The following is a 14,376-nucleotide window of genomic DNA, read 5'->3' as shown; positions in this document are numbered from 1 at the left end:
TAAATTTATTGATGATGGGAAGGAGAAAGCAACGGCAGTTATGAAAGAGAAGGTGATTGAATGTGAAAGCATGTTAAGCAGGTGAAAGGAGTGTAATTTAAGCAAGGAGAGACACACTGCTCAGAATAGTGAGGTTCAAACATATTTGCCCCTGATGAAGGAGTAAAGTTTACACAGTAAATATTGCACTGATAACAGGGATAAACTTAGTAGGAAGAGTGCAGTTTCTGCAGTATTATGAACATTAAGACAAATATCAACTTTGTGAAACCCTTACAGCTTTCAACACACAGAAATGGTCCTCTGTGAGAGAGACTGTTTTATCTACAGGAGTAAAATGTGTCAGAATAAACGAGTTGTCACATGCGAATGAGGCAACACAGTCTCAGAAAAACCATGCTATAGACTAGGTTTTCAGAAAAAACTGAAGCAGTGGAACCAAACTGGCCTGTGGTGATTTTATTTGTTTACTAGCTATACATCCATGCTTCACAACGGAAGCTAAAGAAGGACCTTTGCATGTGTCATTCAGTAAAAATGAAACCCTCTTAGGATCATTTTGTCAATAAATTACTCTTTCCTAGGCAAGAAGCCAAATATAAATGCAACCGATCAAAAGAAGAACACCAATTTCATTAAGTTTTTAATACACAAAGTGAAATCAGTAAACCCACATATCCTATCCAGAAAAATTCGATGTCAGTTTGTATTTGTAAGCTGAAAAAAGATTGTGGCACTTAATTCTGTCACTGATGTAAACTTCCTAAAATGCTAATGTAACTAACGGCACCATCTATTGGGTCTTTTGCGTACTATGGTGTCACCCTGAAAATTTAAATTACAGTATTTTCCCCCTGGTCCAATTTAGATGAAATAAAGCCTGTGAGCTGCTCCAAGCTATGCTCAAGATACCTGTGAAAACCTCACGAAAATTCGTCTAGCAGCTTTGGATATTAATGTCTTCAGATAGACAGACACAATGGTTTTACATTTTTATTACATATTGGTGTTCATTTATTACTTTTATAACCTCAATGAACCACTTTAGTCAATCATTTAGCTGGTTGTCATCTTTGATAAGTGCATGTTTTATTACTTCTGAACTGCCCATTATCTCTTCATATGTTCTTCCATCTTTTCTCATCTGTAAGTACCCTTTTAACCGCATGTCATTTTTCTACTTTTTGTTTAAATTTAATTTTCTTGTTTTCAGATCCTGAGATTTTCAGTTTTGTTTTGCAGATCATCCATGGTTATTTTTAGTTCTTCCATATCATCTCTAATTTCCTGGAGCCATCCTACTTGTTACTTCACATTCCAGAGTTTTCTATAATAATTCTTGTTTATCTGGTTTCTAGTGTCCTCATGATGTAGCCAAGAAAGAAATCTTATTCTAATGTGTAATACTCTCCAGTTCCCTATACATCACTTCAGTTGCCACTATTCTCCCTGCTCCCCTTTTTGACCTTTTTTAAATGCATGTTACAGCTATTACTCTCTCTACTTTTAGGATTTTGTTGACTGTGTGACTTTAAAAAGACATACACTTGTGTATGTTACCACTGACCTAAACACCGTCTCTTAGTGTTTACTTTCTTGAGGGTATTTTTGTTCTGTCGTTGCAACTACAAAAATCCATGATTTTTTTTTTTTTTTTCCACCAGATGCGTTTTAATTTATTGGGGTAAAGCATCATCATCGGTCTGTAATTAAGTTATTTATGTTCTGATTTGCTTCTAGATCGAGAAACAGTTCGTTAAGAATAAGTCGATTTGTACTTACGGTGATTTTTGGTTGATTTCTCGCTTACATGGGGCAATGCTATTTGCTAACACATTGTTGTTTTCTGTGTTAGACACTCATAATTTTGGTCTAATTTTTAGTTGTTCTGCAGCTCTATGCATTTCTTATGTTTTTCACAACACACTTTTATGCACACCACTGCGTGCTGTGAAAAAAAAAAAAACGACATAAAAATGCACATAGCTGCAGAACAACTAAAAATTAGACCAAAATTGTGAGTGCCTAACACAGAAAAAAGAACAATGTGCTAGCAAATAGCATTTCCCAATGTAAGCAAGAATTCAACCGAAAATCACTGTAAGTACAAATCAACTTATTTTTAACGAACTGTTTCTCAATCTAAAAGCAAATCAGAATGTAGATAACTTAATTACAGATTGATGACGATTTACCTCAATGAAGCGAAATGAGTCTTGTGGGAGGAAAAATTATATATATCATTAATTTCTATAGTTGCAACGACCGAACAAAAATACGCTCAAGAATTACAAAGCAGCTATGGACACTATGACCACACAAATGAAGAACTTGGTGTTTTAATTTTGTTTTGATTAATAGACCACAAAAGTTTTTGATCCTTCACCATTTTAACAGTTCTTTATTGACATGTAAGAAATTTGCTGAAATGTTGTTGGAGAACAACGCATTGACTCGGCTGTCAACCCAACAAGGTTTTATCATCACAGATTTTCTCATCCATTGGTGTGGCGGATGGGCTTGCCTAACAGTGCGACAACTGTCGAATACCAAACTTGTGTGATCATGTGCAATACACAGTACGATCGGTTTAATGTGCATCTCCCATCACAGCTACCACATTGAAATTCGTCTGTCATCTGTAGCCAAACCTATTCAAGTTGTGCCGCCTGTCAACCGAATGCAAGTGTGCAAGCGCCACATCAATGAAGCCATCCGGTTGTGTCACTAAAATGGGGCTTCCACGTTTGCATTCAGTTGACAGCCAGCTGCGATTGGAATAATAATGTCTAACATTGACCAGATCTGTACTTGAGGCACATCTGAAGATGAGAATGGAATCCCTGAAACTGATCACATAATAATAAGAGAGACATTTTATTTATAATTGCATATCATATACAGCTGCATTTCCACCATCTGCTAATCAGTTTTGGCTCTGATGCAGCCAGAAATTTGTCTTTCAACTTCAGTTAACTCGCACTGTACGAGGTGCATTCAAGTTCTAAGGGCTCCGATTTTTTTTCTCCGGACTGGAAAGAGATAGAAACATGCGCATTGTTTTAAAATGAGGCCGCGTTCATTGTCAATACGTCCCAGAGATGGCAGCACTGCATGGCAGATGGAATTTTACTGCCAGTGGCAAGAATGAGAACTGTTTTAAATACTTAAAATGGCGACGTTTTCCTTACTTGAACAGCGTGCAATCATTCGTTTTCTGAATTTGCGTGGTGTGAAACCAATTTAAATTCATCGACAGTTGAAGGAGACATGTGGTGATGGAAATATGGATGTGTCGAAAGCGCGTTAGTGGGTGCGACAGTGAAGGCAGAACATCGTGTGACAACAAACCGAAACAACCTCGGGCTCGCACAAGCTGGTCTGACGACATGATTGAGAAAGTGGAGAGAATTGTTTTGGGGGATCGCTGAATGACTGTTGAACAGATCGCCTCCAGAGTTGGCATTTCTGTGGGTTCTGTGCACGCAATCCTACATGACGACCTGAAAATGCGAAAAGTGTCATCCAGGTGGGTGCCACGAATGCTGACGGACGACCACATGGCAGCCCGTGTGGCATTTGCCAAGCAATGTTGACGCGCAACGACAGCATGAATGGGACTTTCTGTTCGTCGGTTGTGACAATGGATGAGACGTGGATGCCATTTTTCATTCCAGAAACAAAGCGCCAGTCAGCTCAATGGAAGCACACAGATTCACCGCCGCCAAAAAAATTTCGGGTAACCGCCAGTGCTGAAAAAATGATGGTGTCCATGTTCTGGGACAGCGAGGGCGTAATCCTTACCCATTGCATTCCAAAGGGCACTACGGTAACAGGTGCATCCTACGAAAATGTTTTGAAGAACAAATTCCTTCCTGCACTGCAACAAAAACGTCCGGGAAGGGCTACGTGTGTGCTGTTTCACCAAGACAACTCACCTGCACATCGAGCTAACAACAGTTTCTTCGTGATAACAACTTTGAAGTGATTCCTCATGCTACCTACTCACCTGGACCTGGCTCCTAGTGACTTTTGGCTTTTTCCAACAACGAAAGACACTCTCCGTGGCCGCATATTCACCAGCCGTGCTGCTATTGCCTCAGCGATTTTCCAGTGGTCAAAACAGACTCCTAAAGATGCCTTTGCCGCTGCCATGGAATCATGGCGTCAGCGTTGTGAAAAATGTGTACGTCTGCAGGGCGATTATGCCGAGAAGTAATGCCAGTTTCATTGTTTCGGGTAAGTAGTTAATTAGAAAAAAAAAATCGGAGGCCTTAGAACTTGAATGCACCTCGTACTACAACAGGTTGGCTACTCAAACTTAACCCTTTCGTGGGCAAAATTATTCAGCTATTTTTTTTTTAATGAATAGAGAGCAGATAGTAGTTAACAGATAGACATATTTATCATACAGAGTATCAAATTTGCTCCAACTGTGAAAGTGAGGTCACACAACAATGAGGGAAGTATTCTTCCCACCGCCCTTCCTTGGAGTTAAATGACAATTTTCAATATATGTCATATTTATTTGATAAATTTACTTCTCTTGTTACAATGATTGTTCACAATTACTTGCCATGAAATTTTCTGAAACATGGATCTATGCAAAGTGGTACTTGACAACATGTACAAAAACAGCGAGTGCTCTTTTCCACATCTTTGGTACTACAATGACGGCACCTCCAGTAGGTTTCTCCTAAAATTGGTTGATGCTCCCCTACAGCCACATGACGAACATCTTCAGGTACTTTACCCCTTTTTGCCAGAAAGACAGGTTTTTGTCCACGCCTTTTTCGCGATGAGAAGCCAACGATCAATTTTCTGGCTAGATGGATCCTGTATGTGAGCTGATCATGCTGTCCACTTTCTCTTTTACGTATTTTCCACAGGATAAAACTGTTCACTACAGCAATGTCCACCAGGAAATAAAATATTCTGTGCCACCATTTTACAGAACGTCTGCCAATAGCACACCTTTCTCGTATTTAATCAAACTTATCGACGCCACCCATTATTTTGTTGTATTCTGCAACAACTTCAGGACAAGAAATCTCTGTACTAGTACCATCTTTGTTTTTCCTTTTCACTGTGGCTGTTTCTCTTGCCTCATGAATCGAGGACAGGAAAGCGGCTAGACTGTTATCCATCCATTTTACTGCAGAAATGGCTTCTTTTGTTTCAAACTGGAATTCTCCTCGTTCCAATTTTATGTTTTCCTTCATAAATTTGGGTAAATCTTTCCTGTTGGTCTTCACTGTTGCACATCCATACACACCCTTCTTCAAAAATGTTGACATCAATTTCATGGTGGTGAAGAATCTGTCAAATGCAACTACATTATTTTTATTATTTATTTCCTTTGTTAGATCTACTACAACCCTTTTGCCCAATGTCAAGTCACTATCTGTCTATACTTGCCTGTGTAAACATCAAAGTTCATTATATATTCAGTGAGTGGATCTGACAAGCACCACACTTTGTAGCCTTGTTTCACCGGCTTCATTGACATATACTGTTTCATAGACGATCGTCCTTTGAAACGAATCATCGATTCATCCACTGACATAAATGATGAGGGCTCACAATTATTCTTACAGCTTTGCAAAAGCTTTTCAATCAATGGCCGTAATTTATACATTTATCATATTCTGGGTGATTTCTTGGCTTTGCAGTTTCTTTGTTATTACCGTGAACATTCTCTACAATCTTTTTAAATCTTTTACTTGTCATTATATTAGCAATTGGCTCTACTTTTAGTATAGGATCTGAAGTCCAGAAGTTAGAGAGAGCAGGAAGTTTTTGAATTCTCATTACAATAAGACATCCTATGTAAGCTCTCATTTCTTGAGTAGTTGTGTCCACCCAGGTTTTTGATGGATATCTACTACCACGATTTTGTTTTGCATACAAGTTTGTTTTATTTACAATGAGAGAGAAAACATCATCATCATCATCATCATCATCATCAAAGAAATTAGAAAAATAAGTGAGCTCCTGATCATTGGCACTACAGAGAAATTTTTGTTTTCCTTCCATTCGTGTTTCAAAGCTGTTCTTTACATTGTTGAAGTAAGGACTGTCGCCGTTCCATTCTTCTTCACTTTCACTGTCCAACATGTCACTACTGGCAACAGTTGGAAGCACGAATGATTCACTGTCATCTTCATCACCATATATGTCTCGTTCCACAGAACATTCAGTTCATCTGCAGCACCTTCATCTCCTTCAGTTTCTGAATCACATTTATCAGGTAATGAAAATAATACATCGTAAATTTCAACATGTTTGAGATTGGTGAGGTCTAGGGAATGACACATCTGAAAGGAAAGCAACACCACGAAATAGAGAACTGGAGGGTGTAAAAAATACTATGAGAGATTTAACGGAAGCAAGCACTTGGTTTGGTATGGTAAACTTGACATTCTTTAGTAACATAATGATCTGTGCATTATTTCTGAAACCCACTACGTCAAAAATGTCAAATAAATGTGGTAAAATATAGAAATATTCGTTCTAGAGACGTAAAACAATGGGCTACCAAAGAGGCAGTGGGAAGGATACTACAAGTAAAGTCCACAAGTAATGTAAGTAAAACACATTTTACAACAAATAGGGAACACCAAATAATAAGACACCATAGCAAAAATCAAAAGTATTTACCTTATGCTATTGCTTTGAGGAAAAAAAATCACAAAGTGTCACGCTAACAGCTACAGAGCAACACTCGGCTATTCAATGCCTCTGTGCGAAGGTACAGCAAAAATGGCGGGAACTTCCGATTGGAAGTAGTACCATATACTGTTCACTATGTGTTAGCACCATACAGAAGTGGAAACTGTGAATCCCACGGGACTAGGAGCGAGTTCATTGTAGTGGGAAGCATGTTTCCCATGGCTCACGAAAGGGTTTAAAAAAAAAAAAAATTCCACGGGAATTCCAGGTGTGAGGAGAAAATGGTGTTAAGGAGCTCCTGATAAATTAATGGTGAGTGGGGGGGAGGCAGCATACTACCATAATGACTTTTCTTTCTTCTCAGCTGAGCAAGCAGTAACTTAATCACAGCTCTTTTACACATTGATAATTTATAAGGAATAATACTCATATACTTAAAATACTTTGAAACATTACGTATTTTAAACTTTGTGGTTTATAAAACTCAATAAAATTCAGTTTCAATGCTAGGTTAAAAATGCAGAATTCCCTGAGATTTTATGAAATTCTAGAAATTCCTTGATATTTCCAGTTAAACTGTCATTCCCAGAGAATTTCAGGTTTTCCATATGAACTGAAACCCTGCTAGAAGAACCAGTAGAGGTTAAAAGCATTAGGGTGAGATGGAGACTGGAACACATCCGACAAACAAACGAGGAGGTGCACAGAGCTGCCAGCTTGCTCAGCACAGCCGCTCACCTGTTGACCTGGACGGTGCAGGGAGGACACGGCCCCGGGTGGCAGAGCAGTGTACAGCGGTGGGTGCAGCCGTCACCTCCACTATCCACTCTGCCGTGCTGCTCCTCCTGGCCCATCACGGGAGTGCCTCCGCGCGGCTTGCCGCACATCTCTCCGCAGCTGTGCGGCACCTCGTACGGGGTCCATTCGGGGTCGCGCCGCTTCCCGCACCAACAGCGGTACTCCATGGGCACGCGGGGCACCTCGTGCCGGCACGCCGGGCACGGCCAGCCTCCGGAATCTGCTGCCGGGGAGAACAGGAAGTAGTTTTATTCAAGTCGTTCCCTGTATTGTGCTAGTCTTTTGTCTCTACCTGACTGACATGCACCAAAACATAAGAAGGTGCTACGGCACTGCTTGTAACATCTATACATATTATAAATTAAAGCCTTTACCAGAGTTTCTGTTTGTATGTTGTGACTAATATCACGAACCACTTAATGTAGGGAGTCTGATGTGGTTGTCAATAGATAAACTGAATCACGAGGAAGGTTTGTCTGTGTAACTGATGTGCTGAGAACAATAAGATCCTAACGAACAAAGTCATTTATTTTGAGACTGTAGCAGGTACGTGCGCCCCTGACATCTGTTAATCTTATGGTCGATCAGTTTTATTTGTATCTGTTGGCCAATATTGTTTATATGAACATTCGTGGAAAGCTGCATCGTCAATTTTTCGGATATTGATTTCCATATGGGCACAAAGAACAGAACATTGCTTTTTGCTCTCTGCTGCTCGATTGTTATCTAGGGTTGGCAACATAATTTAGTGTTCACATCATGTACATAGTAGTAATACTAGTATTGGAATTGGTTATAATTGTGTATGTGGTACATTTAGTTATGTTCTGATTCCAGTTTCACATTAATTGCAATCTTTACAATTGTCCTAAGACACAAATCTTCCTGGCAGATTGAAATTGTGTGCCGGACCGAGACTCGAACTCGGAACCTTTGCCTTTCGCGAGCAAGTGCTCTACCATCTGAGCTACCCAAGAACGACTCATGACCCACCCTGACAGCTTCCTTTCCTCCAGTACCTTGTCTCCTACCTTTCTAACTTCACAGAAGTTTCATATCAGTGCACACTCCCCTGCAGAGTGAAAATCTCATTCTGGAAACATCCCCCAGGCTGTGTCTAAGCCATGTCTCCGCAATATCCTTTCTTCCAGGGGTGCTAGTTCTGCAAGGTTCACAGGAGAGCTTCTGTGAAGTTTGGAAGGTAGGAGACGAGGTACTGGCGGAACTGAAGCTGTGAGGACGTGTCGTGAGTTGTGTTTGGGTAGCTCAGAGGGTAGAGCACTTTCCGACAAAAGGCAACGGTACAGAGTTCGAGTCTCGGCCCTGCACACAGTTTTAATCTGCCGGGAAGTTTCATATCAGCGCACACTCCTCTGCAGAGTGAAAATTTCATTCTGTCCTAAGACACCTTTGTCATGACATGATATAAATGAAACTTTCTGAACTAACATTACTAATAAACATAATCATAAACATTAATTGACATTTCATAACATACAGTGGGTAAATTATTTTTTCACAGAAAATACAGGATGTTGAAACTTGGTTAAGAAACAGTTTAGACTTACAGTAGGTTGTCTAAAATTTTATTTTCACAAACACAAATTTTTCTGAAAACTGTGTCTGTGCTCTGGTCCCTTATGGTTCTCAGTGCTTCAGTCTATTACTGCTATCCGTACGCCAGGCAAGTTGCCTGGCTATACAACTGCAAATAATACTGAATAACAATAGTTTTAAATATTAATGAATATGTTTATCTGCGGGCAGTCAATCGATATCTAAGGAAACTTAAAAAGTGAAATTTTCCACTGAATTAAGCTAGAGTGGAGGCCTTATGGAACAAACACAACTGTTTTTAAATAGCCAACAAAAAAGGTTGTTTTCAACAGTGTGTTCTTCACATGCCAAAATGTGTCTGTGAAATTTGGATTTTAAATGAATTTTTCAAAGCAAACTTTGATTTGACCAACGACTAGTGTGTAAACAAGGAAATCATGAAAAACAAATATTAGAATTAAGGCACTATGTTCAAACTATGGAAATTGTTCAATTCTAGATACAGGAAAGTTGGATAGAGGTCAACATACTAACCACGGATTTCATTTGAACTATGCAGGTAAATGTTATTTGTGTGAAAAATTAAATCAAAGAAAGGATCCAACAGAAAAGCCTTATTTATAAAAACAGTTCGTTCACAAGTGAAAGTGGTCCAACAGAAACTTTTTTAGAGTAAAACAGCCTTCACCATGTATACATGAAGGTGAAGTACTTGACAACATCATAAATGAAAGTAAACTAACAAAACAGAACAAATTGACGAATTTTTAAGTGTTAGTAGTCCTCATATTTATCTTTTGAATGAACTAGAGTGCAAAATTGAAGAAATGTGTAGCATTAATTTAAGTAATTAAGAAACAATCTGTGTCTGTTACAGGAAACAATAATAAAGGTGGGAGTGTTGGCATTTACGTAAAAAATAATTTTCAGTGCAAAAAAATTGATTGGGTAGATAAACTTGCATGTGAGATGGTTTTTGAAATAGCTGCAATGAGAATAAAGCTTAGAAATAGCAGTTTAATAATAACTACCTTGTACAGATCTGCTAACAGTAACAAGTAAGAATTTTTTCTGTCATTTAGAGGAACTTGTTGACTATCAGCCCCACAAAAAACAGACTATAATAGTAGTGGGCATAGACTCCTGAACTAATAGTATACATTATAATAGATATATTGATATTTTACAGTCCTATAATTACACCCATGTGAGTTTAACGTCAACAAGAATTACATGTGACTCTCAGACATGTATTGACCATGTTATTATGAACTTAAGAAAGGAAGACCTTGTAGTTAGAACTGCTGAGACTCTCATTTTAAATCATAGTGCATTAGTCCTAGAGCTTCTTAAAGACAAAGAAATAGTATCTGATGGGGACCTATTTACCTATAAAAGAAAGCTTGACTATCGTACATTAAAGGAAACCCTGGCACACACAAATTGGCATCATGCAGGCCTATACGAAATAAAAGATATTAATGAAAAGCGGGACGAATTTTATATAACATTAACCTATTGTCTTAATCAAGTATGCCCAGTGGTCAAAATACTAAAGAAAACTGACAGTTCCAGTAATCTCAAACTTCCCCCCAACATGATAAAATTAGAGGAGGATTTATATATTCTTTTTAGAGACTCCCAAACTGCAGTACTTCCAATCTAAATACAAAGCCTGTACAAAAACCTTCAGGGAAGCACTTAAGACATTAAAAGCACAGATGTATGCTGAACAGATGAGGCAATCTAGTAATATTACCAAAACAGAGTGGAGTATAATAAATAAGGAACGAGGAGGGAGCGACAATGCAGTGTGCTATAACAATAGTAAGTGACAATGAAAAATTGCTGAGTGACCCAAAGGAGGTATGCGAGAGATTCATAGACCAGTTTAGTAAGATGAGTAGGGAAGATGTGATCGACCCAACACAGGTTGTAAATCCCAGCAATGTCAGTAATTCAGTCTTTCTGAGGTGTGTTACAGAACTGGAAATCCTGAAAACCACTTCCAAAAAAGCAAATACATCCAGTGGCTGGGATGACAGCTCAGCTAAATATGTGAAAGAATGCAGTAATGAATTAATAAAGCCACTACAGCATTTATTAAACAGCTCTTTCAGTCAGGGTTATTTCCAGTCTTGTTAAAAGTCACTGAAATAACACTGGTGCATAAAAGAGGAATAACTAACAATATACAAAATTATAGGGCTATTTCACTGACATAAATACTAGATAAGCTGATGGAAAGGCTACTTTTTGATCAACTTTTATCATTTTTCTGTAAGTACAATCTATTAAAAAACTGCCAGCATGGTTTCAGGAACGGCCAGTCTACAATAACATCTGTAGCTACATTTTTGCAAGTGGCACTGAATAAATTTGATGATTGAAACAAAGTTATTGGCACCTTTTTGGAGCTTTCCAAGGCTTTTGGCTCTGTAAATCATTCTGTTCTTGTACACAAATTATAAACTAATGGTGTCAGAGGAGCAGCATCAGATTTGTTAATATCCTAGCTTGCTGACAGGAGACAATGTGTAAAACTGCATTATACGACTGGGAGACACACACAAACAGAGAGACACACACAAACAGTAAAATAATCTTATAAAATTCTTAACCGTGGAGTCCCTCAGGGAAGCATTATCGGGCCTTTTTGTTCATTGTGTACATCAATGATATAATAAGTCACAAAATTCAGACCTAGTAAATTATGCTGATGATACCTCATTTATTTATAATATAGTTAGCAGTGCAAAATAATGCAGAGAATATTAGCCTCATCACAGAATATTTCACCAAAAACAAATTGGCACTAAACAAGGACAAGACAATTCTGATGGAGTTTCTGCTAAATTACAAACCAAGACAAGTGGATACAGAGCCAGAGCTATCAGCTGAAACAACTGATAAACATAAATTCCTGGGTATTATAGTAGACGAACTTTTTATATGGAAGGAGCACATCAGATACACGTGTAAAAAGATCTCCTGTAACACCTACCTGCTAAAACGCCCTTCTAACATAATAGCACAACTCGTTCTAAGACAAATCTATTTTGGAATTATATACTCCCACCTGCAATATGGTATTGAGATCTGAGGTGGTGCACCAATGGTATACATGGATAAGGGTTTTAGAGCCCAGAAAAGAGCAATTAGGATAATAGCTAATATTAATAAGCGTCAGTCGCATAGAAACATTTAAGTGTAACATACAAACAGTGTATTCATTATATGTTCTCAGAACTATACTGTTAGTAAAAGAAAATATGAAGCATAGTGTAATCAATAGTGAAATCCACAATTATCCTATAAGAAAATAGAGAGGATTACCACATAACATTTAGTAATAAAAGAACAACAGATCATAATCCATTTTCTGCCGGAAGACATTTTTATAACAGATTGACAAATAACTGAAAATTGTTAAAAGGAAACATATTTAAGACAAAATTAAAGCAAACGTTCATTGATAAATGTTTGTACTTCGTCAAGGATTTTTAATGTTATTGTGTATTTTATCTTTACTTCTAAACTTTTTTTAATGTTGTGTTTGTAAAGTGACTATCTCCACAACTGTTAAGTTACGAGGGCATTTTAGAAAGTAGGGACTGTTCCCGTCTGATGCCACTATGCATGCACCGATTGCGTGTATTTTGGTATGTACGTGCTCGGCAGCTCAGTCGGCATCCATCCGTGACAGTGTGTCTGGTTTTTTCAATATTCGAATTTGAAATGTGTGCTGCAATCAAAAATCCTGCCAGTTGTGATGCGTGGTCTGTGATACTGTTTTTGTTGGCAAAAAACCTAAAACCTACAGAAATTTATCTTGAACTGTGGGAAGTGCACAAAAACAATGATCGAGTGAATGTTCCGCCTGGAAATCGTGCATTCGGTTTAAAAATGGCTGAACCAACATTCATGACTAAAAGAAGAGTGGACGCCCAAGCACTGTGACCGACGATCTTGTCGCTAAAGTTGATGAGAACGACTCGTGAAAACAGTCGCTTCACAATAACGGAGCTTTCGCTTTCTTTTCCACAAGTTTCACGGACTTTGTTGTTTGAAATTGTCACTCAAAAGCTAGGCTACCACAAATTTTGTGCACAATGGCTGCCCAAAATGCTTACAGAGCACCATAAAGAGCAGCGAATGGGGGCAACGTTGACATTTCTGGAGGCCGACCACAAACTAGTGATTCATTACTGGATCGAATCGTAACTGGTAATGAGACTTGGGTGAAACACGCCAATTGTGAGACAAAATTACAGTCCTTGGAGTGGGGCACACAAGATCCCCCCAAAAACCATGAAAATGTTTGCAAACCTAGTCAGCAACGAAGTTGATGGTGACAAGTGTTTTGGGATAGACAAAGTTTGCTTCTTATTGATTTTCTCGAATGTGGAGCAACCATAAATTCTGCCCGGTACTGCCAAACTTTGCACAGCCTTATGAGAGCAGTTCAAAACAAATGCCGAGGAAAGCTGATGTCCAAAATTTTGTTTCTGCATGACAATACCTGACCTCACACGGCAAACCACACTAAAGAACTCTTTAATTTATTCAAATGGAAAATTTCCCCTCATCCGCCCTACAGACTTGATCTTGCACTAAGTGACTTCCACTTGTTTGCCAAGACGAAGAAATGGCTTACAACGCAGCGATTTGATGACGACGTGGAACTCCAGGCGGGCATGACTCACTGGCTGAAGTCTCAGGTGGCAGTACAAAGCTTGTCCACTGCTGTGATAAGTGCCTGAATGTGTTTGGCGACTATGTGGAAACATAGTATGTCAGTCACTCTTTCAGACTTATATAATAAAATGTATTTCTTGGACTTAATGCCAAAACGTTCCCTACTTTCTGAATAGCCCTCTTATTATGGACAAATAAAGCACTTATTATTATTATTTATTTTCTCAGGGAGCCGTAGAAAGTTCTCACTAAGAACAATCAGAAAATAAAAAAAAGACACAAGAGCAATAACAGGAGTGAAGGGTGTTGTGGAAAGGGTCAAGACTTTTAAAATGGAAATTGGTAGGACATATGGCTCAAAGAAATGATGGAGATGGACAAAAGCAAGCACCGAAGTGCAGCTCTAGAGAAAGAAGACAACCACAGGAGTCCGTGCAACCAGTGGGATAAAGAACTGAAGAAAGTCGCAGGCTTCAACTGGAAGGGGACACCAGGAGACAGTGAGGTGTGAGACCGGTGATTGAAACAGAGTTTGTTAGATTGAAATTAAAGAGGCTACGCCTTGGAAAGGTTAAACTGGCTGATCAACAAAAAACAAGTAAATAGTTTTACGTTATTAAAGTATAAAATTATAAAGATAATTTATGGACT

At 38.6% G+C, this 14,376-nt stretch overlaps 1 protein-coding gene across 2 annotated transcripts in view; it reads right to left on the bottom strand.

Moving 5' to 3' along the window:
- Positions 1-14,376, bottom strand: part of LOC124553803 (transcriptional repressor NF-X1) — a 285,701-nt gene that overhangs the window by 183,066 nt on the left and 88,259 nt on the right. For both annotated transcript variants that reach the window (XM_047127780.1, XM_047127781.1), the window contains exon 8: positions 7,411-7,690. In XM_047127780.1, the coding sequence (XP_046983736.1) occupies positions 7,411-7,690 (280 nt within the window). The remainder of the gene's footprint in view (positions 1-7,410; positions 7,691-14,376) is intronic.

This window comes from Schistocerca americana, chromosome 11 (assembly GCF_021461395.2).
Source record: "Schistocerca americana isolate TAMUIC-IGC-003095 chromosome 11, iqSchAmer2.1, whole genome shotgun sequence".
Lineage (NCBI taxonomy): Eukaryota > Metazoa > Arthropoda > Insecta > Orthoptera > Acrididae > Schistocerca > Schistocerca americana.
The sequence above is the reverse complement of the archived record's forward strand: the minus strand, read 5'-3'. Positions and strand labels throughout refer to the sequence as shown.